Source organism: Orycteropus afer, unplaced genomic scaffold (assembly GCF_000298275.1).
Source record: "Orycteropus afer afer isolate SDZICR_OR568_19922 unplaced genomic scaffold, OryAfe1.0 scaffold00053, whole genome shotgun sequence".
Taxonomy (NCBI): Eukaryota; Metazoa; Chordata; class Mammalia; order Tubulidentata; family Orycteropodidae; genus Orycteropus; species Orycteropus afer.
Genome location: NW_006921640.1, coordinates 3,342,339 through 3,352,862, shown reverse-complemented (window position 1 = coordinate 3,352,862; position 10,524 = coordinate 3,342,339). Strand labels below are relative to the sequence as shown.

General features: G+C 41.4%; 1 protein-coding gene across 1 annotated transcript in view; it reads left to right on the top strand.

The window, feature by feature from the left end:
• PRSS55 (serine protease 55) overlaps positions 1-6,989 on the top strand; it is a 25,914-nt gene extending 18,925 nt beyond the window's left edge. The window contains exon 5 of the mRNA XM_042780668.1: positions 6,669-6,989. Coding sequence (XP_042636602.1) covers positions 6,669-6,989 — 321 coding nt within the window. The remainder of the gene's footprint in view (positions 1-6,668) is intronic.
• The last annotated feature ends 3,535 nt before the right edge of the window (positions 6,990-10,524 follow it).

The following is a 10,524-nucleotide window of genomic DNA, read 5'->3' as shown; positions in this document are numbered from 1 at the left end:
CTCTTCTCTCTGGCTTCCTGGCTTTTAATCCCCTTTCTCCTGCTCTTCCTGCCTGCTACTTTGGGCGTCCCTGAGTTGTCTCTCCTCACCTGTAACCCTGGGGCTGACTCAATACATGAAGAGATGACCACAATTATTGGCCATCAGAAAGATGCAAATCAAAACAACAATGAGATACCGTCTCCCCCCAACACTGATGGCATGGTTCAATGAGACAGAAAATAACAAATGCTGGAGGGAATGTGGAGAGATTGAGACCCTGTCCTACATTGCTGGTAAAACTATGAAGTGATACAAACACTGTGGAAAGCAATATGGCAATTCCTCAGAAAGCTGGAATTGGAGAAACCATTTGACCCAGCAATCCCATTACTAAGTATATATCCTAGAGAGGTGAGAGCCAGGACAGGAACAGATACATGCACACTCATTTTCATCACAGCATTATTTACTATAGCTAAAAGATTGAAACAACTTAAATGCCCGTCAGCAGAAGAGTGTATGACCAAACTATGGTACATACACATAATGGAATGCTATGCACCACTAAAGAACAATGTAGAATCTGCAAAACACCACATAATATGGATGAACGTGGAGGACATTATGCTGAGTGAAATAAATCAATCACAGAAGGATAAATATAGTACTAGTTTGTTGTTGTGTAGGGTCAAGGAAAGGTTGATATATGGAGGAAATCTTTCTTTTTTGGTTGCTTGGTGTGGGAGGGGAGGAGAGGGAACACTGCAAAAAAAATGCATTGACCCATGTCACTTTAGTTTTGTGTATTTCACTGTACATAAATTATATTTCAATAAAATGCATTAAAAATTTTGAAGAAAAAATAAAGTGAAAAAAATTTAAATATGAGTAAGTAATCATATTTGAATTGAGAACTTATGCTACAAAGGTCAATTAAATTTAACTCAAAATGGATCATGCACTTAAGTGCAAATATAAAACTTTTAGAGAGAAAAAAAAAACACAAAAATCTTTGGGACCTAGAGTGGGTGAAGAGTTCTTAGACTTGACACCAAGAGCATGATGTATAAAAGGAAAAAACCATCGACTGAACCTCATCAAAATTTAAAACTTTTGCTCTGTGAAAGACCCTGTTAATATGATGATGAGACAAGCTCCAGAGTGGGAGAAAATATCCAAATATCCAACAAAGTAATTGTATGTAGAATATATAAGGAACTCTCAAAACTCAACAGGAAAAAAAAATCCACATAGAGAATGGCAAAGACATGAAGTGATGGTTCACTAAAGAGTATATACAGATGGTAACTGTGGCAGTTAAGGTTAGTTAACTTGACTGGGCAGTGATTTTGAATGGCATGGCAGCCGGATATAGTTATGATGAGATTGGATGAGGTGTAATCAACTCCACAGAGAATCTGCTGTGAGATGTTAATCAGTAGAAGAGGAGTTTGCCTTTGGAGTGTGGCTTACTTCTGGTATATGTGGAAAAGCTTTTTTGGAAAAGGTGTCTAGCTTTTTGGCACATCTGAATCCTGCATTTGGCTGAGTCTTCATCTTTAGTTCCTTGGCTTGAACCAGTGACCTGCCATGTTGCCTACCAATCTGGACATTGTGCCATTTTACCTACCAGCCTTGAGTTCATCAGCCTCAGCAGCCAGCAGCTCTCTGAGTTAAGAGATGCCTCCAGCTCAGTGGGCCTGGAGTAAGAGGTAGAATGACAGCCCAAGGTCAATGGCTCATAGAGCCAGCACTCTGAATTTGGACTTCCAGTCTCCTGAACTGTAGGGGAATAAATTCTTGTTTGTTATGCATTTCTGTTATAGCAGTACTAAAGAACCAAGCCAATAACTAAGTATGTGAATGATGTGCAATCATTAACCAGTAGGGAAATGCAAATTAAAACCACAACAAGATATCACTACACATCTATGGAAATGGCTAAAATGAAAAACAATAATAGCATCAAATACTGGCAAAAATGTGTAGAAATTGGATCACACATTCATTGCTGGTGAGAAGTAAAGATGGTACAACTACTCTGGAGAACAATTTGGTAGTTTAATAAACTAAGAATTCCCTTGCCTTCTGGCCCAGCAATTAAACACTTGGCATTTATTCCAGAAAAATAAATATTTGTGCTCACACAAAAACCTGTTTATAGTAGCTTTATTCATAATAGCCAAAAATATAGTATAGTCACACCATAAAATACTGTTGTGGTGGTGGTTAGTTAGTTATCAGTGAGTCAGCTACAACTTGTGGTGACCTTATGCGTAGCAGATTGAAATATTGCTCCAACACTACTCAGCAATTAAAAGGAACAATCTATTTATACACTCAATGGCCTGGATGAATATCCAGAGTCTTATGCTGAGTGAAGCAAGCCAATCTGAAAAGTTTATGTACTGCATGATTTCATTCCCATGATTCTTGAAATTACTAACTTATGGATAATTATTTCATTTTACTTGGATACACAATTAACACCCATGGAAGCAGCAGGCAAGAAATCAGACAACATATTGCACTGGGTGAATCTGCTGCAAAAGACCTCTTTAAAGTGTTCAGAAGCAAAGATGCCATTTTGAAAACTAAGGTGTCCTTAGCCCAAGATATGGTATTTTCAATTGCATCATATGCATGTGAAAGTTGGACAGTGAATAAAGAAGTTGGAAGAACAGTTGATGCCTTTGAATTATTGTGTTGATGAAGAATACCGAAAACACCATGGACTGCCAGAACTAACAAACCTGTCCTGAAGCAGTGCAGCCAGAATGTTCCTTAGAAGCGAGAATGGTCAGACTTTGTCTCACCTACTTTGGTCATGTTGTCAGAAGGGACTGTTCCCTGGAGAAGAATATCATGCTTGGTAAAGTGGATGGTCAGAGAAAAAGGGGAAGACCCTTAACAAGATGAATTGATACAGTGACTGCAACAATGGGCTCAGGTATAGCAAGGACTGTGAGGATGATGTAGGACTGGGCAGTGTTTCATTCTGTTGTACACAGGGTCACTGAGTTGGAGCTAACTTGATGACACTTAACAACAACAACAACAACAAAGAAATGGAGAACAAACAAATTTGTTTGTTTGCTAATAAAGGAAAATTTTGTTTGGTCGCCAATGGTAACTGTGGTTGTTGAAGTAGGAGGGATTGTTGTTGTTGTTGTTGTGTGCCATTGAGTCGGACCCAACTCATAGCGACCCCTCCTTGGGTTTCTGAGGCAGTATCACTACAGAAGTAGATTGCCCCATCTTGAGGGATTAGTGTGTGGCCATAAAAGGGCAACATGAAGGATCCTTGTGGTAACTGAAAACCCTACAGAGCACATTTCTACTCTGACATACATGGAGTCACCATGAAGCAAAATCAATTCCATGGCAACTGTTTTTTAAATATCTTGAACACATCACCCACAATAGCTTCAGGGAATTCTGATTTCATACCACAGAATCCTAGAATCACAGATTTTTATAGCCAGAAAAGACTGTATAAAAACATTTCATCAAAACACTGTTTTCTTGATGAGAAAATGAATTCAGGTAATTTATCTACTTATTTTAATCAATGGTTCCCTTTGATAGCTGAATAAATCAGAAACAGTATAATTTTTATAGCCCATTCACACATATTAAATAATTTCATCTTCTCCACTACCCCATAAGATGAGCTAGATAGGTCTCACTCTCCCATTTAACAGATGAAAAAGCAGGAATTCAGAAAGTAAGTGATTTGCCCAAAGTCAAATACTGGGCAGTAGCGTGGTGAGACCTGGAAGTTAGGCCCTCTGTTTCTTCAACACAAAAAAGTGAATAGGAGAGATCACATGGAGCCATTATCTCACAATGGGAAAATTGAGAGGCTCTTATGGACAGCATGTATCTCATGAGACAGGTCTTTGGCTGCTAGCATTAGCCCTTGGGGAAAAGCCCCTCACAGGGTTGTCATCAATGCCAGGTTCCTTGCTGGCTGTGGCCAGATACTCCTTTGAAGCAATCCTTACTTTCTTTCCAAGAGAAATGGAAAAAAAAATGTATTATAGGCAAAAATACATGAAAAGACACATATTTCCAGATGTCTCTGTGGGTCCCAGCATTCCATAGATGGAATCTCTATTTCCTACATGTACAAGCAATGTTTGTAATACATTGGGGTAAGATAATACCACCATTGCTGGCATATACTATGTGTTAGGTCCAGTGCTGAATGCTTTGTTTTTATGCCTATAATATTTTTTTTTTCCATTTCTCTTGGAAATAAAGTAAGGATTACTTCAAAGGAGTAGATTTTTTAAATTCATCTACCAACAATCTTTTGAAGTAGTTATTATTATCTCCACTTTGTAGGTGAGGAAATTGAGACTTGAAAGAGTTACTTACTTGCCCAGGGATAATTCTCTTCTTGATATGTGAAGAAGTAACAACATATAATGCAACATTTCTATGGCAAGATTTTTTATAACATTCATGCCTCCATAAAATGAAGAAAATTGTTCAAAACAACACCTCTGGAAGGGGCTATTTGAGTGGAACTCCTGTTGGTTCGTTTTTTTCTCCATGACTGTGAAATAGAACTAGCACAAAGAAAACAACACACTCACAAAAAATTAAAGAATGTTGAAGGCAATATAATATACTGGATAGGGTAATACTGGTTTTCTCCCATATTTGCTGGGTGTCCTGGAGCAAACTATCTCAAGCCCCAACTTCTCTGCAGATTCACAGTAAAGAGCTATATGTCACTTTGATGCATTCCACAATCAACCCAAACTTGAACTGAACAAAATTTATTCATTATCTTCCCCCCTGAACTTTATCTATGCTGATGACATCCAGTGACCTGAACCCTAACTGGAAAAATGTGGAGAGAGTCCTTAATAATTCCTCTTCCCTCACCATCCATTTCCACTGTCCTTCTGCAACCATTCATCAGCTCATTTCAGTTTAACCTTCAAGGCATCTCCCTTTTATTCTGACCTTCTTGTGCTCTAGTTCAGACTAAAATTATTTTTTTCACTTTTTAATTAGTCCCTGTACCTCCTGTCTGACATGGTTCTACATGTACACTTTGCTTATCAAATTCCCATTCATCCTTCAAACTAAATAAAGTCTTTCCTGGGATACCATTTCCCCCAACAGAATCAATCCTTTTTTCCTCTGCCTTCCTTCAATATCTTGCTCTTCTTTTTCTTGTTCCATCTAACACAGTTGATTCTATGTTTATATTTGTGTGTTCCTAACTGGACACTGTAAGTTTTATCCCTTATGTCTGACAATTAGCTTTTGTTCAATAAAGATTTGTTAAATGGAAATGATATAATCTCTTCTGACCTTCGATTTTCCAATTACAAAATGTGGATCAAAATGCCAGAGTTGTGAGGTGATGGGGTTAAATGAGAAAATATAAGTTAAGGAGCCAACATTGTGCCTTGCACATCCTATCCAGGTAATGTCAACCTTCTCCTCCTCTGCTACAGTTTATTATAATGCTCCATTCATTCTAGTAACCTTTCCACAATCATGGAAAGGGACACGCCCACTCCACTGAAGAAACTCCCCTTGGAAAATCGTACCCACTCAGTTGCTTAGACGAGAAGCAGTGTAGCAGGTGAAAAGATCATGGGCTTTGACACTGGTGTATCTTGAGTTCCAGCTCTGGCCCAGCTATTATATACCCTTGAACAAGACTTTTATCTTCCAGGAGCCTCATTTTCTTTATATAAAACAGATAAAAGGAAAAAAAAAAAAAAGGTGTGTGATACTTGGCAGGAACTTAGTACAAATTCTCTTTATAAAAAAGTTGTTGTTGTTGTTGTTGTTATGTGCCATTGAGTCGCCCCGACTCATAACGACCCCTCCTTGGGTTTCCGAGGCAGTATCACTACGGAAGTAGGACTGCCCAACCTTCCTTCCGAAGAGTGGCTGGTGGGTTTGAACCACCAGCCGTCTGGTTAGCAGGCAAGTGTCTTAGCCACTATGAAGTAACCCTATTGAAGTCATAGGTCCATGTGATTTGGCCAAGGGCCTCATATTCAGAAAAGCTTAGTTTACTTGCCCCTCTGAAAGCACCCATGACAGGATTAAAAAGGAACATCATTCTTCTCCATGCCTCTGGAAGAACATCAGAGGAGATCCCATTTTTAAAACTAGTAACATTTCTTGCATCCCTTTTTCTTTATCAATTCTTTCACAGCCCTTTCCAGAGCTTACCGTTTGGTAATACCCACAAACTAGTCTCTAGTCTTCCCTCAGCCTGAGTTAAATTCACGCTGTCTTCCTGCTCTTCTCTGCCTATTCTCCTGATGGATCTATCTTTTCTCACCAAGTCCTTCCTTCCTCTCCCCTTCTCTCACTTCCTGTCCTATCCACTGCCCATTCTCTAATTCTTTACCCCCACAACTCCTGGAGCCAGCCTGACAGAAGCAGACTTCTCTCAGAGAGCCTAGATAGGGATGGAGATTGGCTGGGACAAGAGTGGGAATTGGCTGGGATAGGGATGGGGATTGGCTGGAATAGGGGTGCAGACTGGCTGGGATATGAGTGAAGATTTGTCCACAATTATAAGATTCCTTTGGCAGTGTGGAGTAGAGGAAGCCAATGAATTATCTTCCATTAATAAGCTGTTCCCTTCCTCAAATAGTTTAGAATGTGACTCCCTACTGAACTGTGTTTTCTGCCCACAGGGTGACAGTGGGGGGCCTCTAGTCTGCACTCCAGGGACTGACAAGAAGTGGTACCAGGTAGGCATCATCAGCTGGGGAAGGAGCTGTGGACTTAAAAACATTCCAGGAATATATACTTTATTAGCTAAATATGACGTCTGGATCAAAAATGTGACTGAGCTGGAAGGAAGGCCCTATAATGCTGAGGAAATGAGATCCCCTCCCAAACTGAAAAATATACGCTCTCAGGCCTCAGAATTCCCGGAGCGAAGCAGCCCTGGTTTCTGGTTCCTGCTCTGCCTTCTGCCCTACATGCTGTTCCGGTCCATTTTCAACTCTTAATAAAACAGAAGCTTGCTCTTTAACCAAAGACGGGTGTGTGAGAATGTGCCCCCAGCACAGAGACTGGCTTATGACAAAAGCTAAATGCTAGGTGTGTTAGACTGGCTTCTCTAAAGAAAAAAACCAGCAAGTTTATATATATAGAGAGAGAGAGAGAAAAAAAAAAATTATCTTAGGAAAATGGCTCACACATGTATAGAAGCCAGCAAGTCCAAAGTTCCTGGATTAAATATCAAGCTAGAGGCTTTTCTGGCTCCCGCAACTGCAGGGGCTGAGGAGTTCCAGGCTGGCAGGCAGTAAGTACACTGGCTGTTGACTCCAACGAATAATGAATCCAAGATCTCCAGGCCAAATGGTGAACTTCTCACTCATGGACATTTGTAGGCAGCACAATAGAATCCCGATCCACAGAAGAATGTCTCTCTTCCCAGGATATCCCTGGATATACTGGAAGCAGACCACACCCCTAGGGAAACTCCCCTTCAACAGATTGGCCACTAAGAACACAGTCATCTGATCCCATCATGGGAAAAATCACACAGAACTGGGGTCAAGCCAAGTTGACACACAGCTCCAACTATCAGTTCACCCCTTGTCAACTTGGCAGTTGTACACATCTTAACCATATATAATCTCTAAATAAGGACAATTATAAAGTCATATTCATGCCTAACATGATACGCTAACACACATACAACGAAAATGCATTAACCTTATTTACATCTCACAGTTCATAACAGAAGGAAACAATATTTCATGCACATATACAATGAAGAAATATAGCAATCATAGTCCTCGTTTCTGCAGCTGGTCACATGGTCGTAGCTGATATTCAGAACTATCTTCTTCCACCATCCATTCTGTGTTTCCCTTGCCCTCAGAAAGCACCTCAGCTGGTTGTGGTTCTTTGCCTGGTAAGGTGATCCAAACCTTCATTCCTGAAGGGTCTGGGCCATTAGCAGTCATATCAGAATGGGGTTGCTGTAATTTTCCATTGACTTTAATCACAGGGCAAGGTAATACTGAGAGACATCCTAAAGAATCTCCTGTATTCCAGACATATTCTTCTTTACCTCCATTATGTAAAGCCAACCCAATTTCCCCTTGGCAATCAGGATCTATCACACTAGATAGTACAGTAATGCCCTTCTTTGTCTGTTGATCCAGAGGCATGAGGAAGCCAAAATGGCTGGGTGGCATTCTTAATTTCCAGTTCAATGCAATCAGTATTGTGTCTCCAGATGGGAGTGTTCCTCCCTTTGAGACTAAGATCTCCAGACTCGCAGAGCATAGGGTAGCAGGGACAGGAAGCCAAAATTTTTGGAGTGGGTCACTAGGGGTAATAGTGAGTGGTACCACTCCTGCTTCCGCCCCTTGGTTCCAGGACCCATGAATTCTGGCTATTGGAGAAAGAGAACCACATATTGGATGCTGGTTTAGAGCATATACAGCCTTCTGGAGAACATTGCCCCAACTCTTCAAGGTATTGCCACCTCGCTGGTGCCATATTTGTGTTTTGAAGAGGCCATTCCATATCGTGGACTCAGGGTTGGTCTCTGCTGTTGGCAGATTGTGCACTCAGCAGTGGTGGTAGCCATATCAGCCTTGGTAAGTGGGAGTCCATGTTACTGAGCCCATGCATAACCTCCATCTCTGCCACCATGACCACTTTGTTCATGAGCCAATTGAGCAATGACAGGAGTAGCTGGGGAAAAAGGACAGCTTGTTTCCACTGAACATGTCATCCTATCCACCTGATTATTAAAGTCCTCCTCTGCTGATTTCACCTTTTGGTGTGCATTCACATGAGACACAAATACCTTTACTCTTTTGACCCATTCAGAGAGATCTACCCACATACCTTTTCCCCACACATCCTTATCACCAATCTTCCAATCATGCTCCTTCCAAGTCCCAGACCATCCAGCTAAGCCATTAGCCACAGCTCATGAATCCATATATAATCACACATCTGGCTATTTCTTATTCCATGCAAAGTGAACAGCCATATGCATGGCTCGAGGTTCTGCCCATTGAGAGGGTTTCCCTTCACCACTGTCCTTTAAGGAAGTCCCAGAAAGGGGCTGCAGTGCTGCTGCTGTCCACTTTTGAATGGTGCCTGCATATCATGCAGAACCATCTGTAAACCAGGCATGAGTTTTCTCTTCCTCAATCAACTGATCATAAGGAACTCCCCATGAGGTCATAGGTGCAGACTGGAAGAGGGAAGGTAACGTGACTGGAGTGGAGACCATAGGTATTTGGGCCACTTCCTCATGCAACTTACTTGTGCCTTCAGGTCCTACTCGAGCTCGATCTCTGATATACCACTTCCATTTAATGATGGAGTGCTGCTGTGCACGTCCAACTTTACGACTCTGTGGGTCAGACAACACCCAGTTCATGATGGGCAGCTCAGGCCTCATGGTGACTTGGTGGCCCATGGTTAGGCATTCAGTCTCTACTACAGCCCAGTAACAAGCCAAAAGCTGTTTCTCAAAAGGAGAGTAGTTATCTGCAGAGGATGGCAGGGCTTTGCTCCAAAACCTCAAGAGTCTGTGTTACAATTCACCAATAGGAACCTGTCAAAGGCTCCAAACAGCATTTCTATCTACTACAGACACTTCAAGCACTATTGGATCAGCTGGATAATATGGCCCAAGTGGCAGAGCAGCCTGCATGGCAGCCTGAACCTGTTGCAGAGCCTTCTGTTGTTCTGGGCCCCACTCAAAACTAGCAGCTTTCCAAGTCACTTGATAAATAGGCCGCAGCAACACACCCAAATGAGGGATATGTTGCCTCCAAAATCAAAGAGACCTACCAGACGTTCTGCCTCCTTTTTAGTAGTGCAGGAAGCCATATACAATAACTTATCCTTCACTTTAGTAGGAATATCTCAACATGTCCCACACCATTGAACCCCTAGAAATTTCACTGAGGTGAAAGGTGCCTGAATTTTCATTGGGTTAATTTCCCAACTTCTAGCAATAAGTCTAGAGTCATTGATACTTCTTCTTTACTATGTCCAGTCAGCATAATATCATCAATATAATGGACCAGTGTGATGTCTTGTGGAAGGGAAAGGCAATCAAGATCCCTATGTACTAAATTATGACATAGTGCTGGGGAGTTGATATACCCCTGAGGAAGGACTGAGAAGGGATACTGTTGGCGTTGCCAGCTGAAGGCAAACTGCTTCTGATGGTCCTTTGAAATTGGTATTGAGAAAAAGGCATTGGCCAGATCAATAGCTGCATACCAAGTACCAGGAGATGTACTAATTTGCTCAAGCAATGAAACCACATCAGGAACAGCAGCTGCAGATTGCAATTAATCACCACCTGATTAAGTTTACGATAATCTACTGTCATTCTCCAAGATCCATCTGTTTTTTCCACAGGCCAAATAGGTGAATTAAATGGGGATGTGGTGGGAATCACCACCCCTGCGTCCTTCAAGTCCTGGATGGTGACAGTAACCATCTCGGCAACCCCTCCAGGGATGTGGTACTGCTTTTGGTTTACTATTTTTGTAG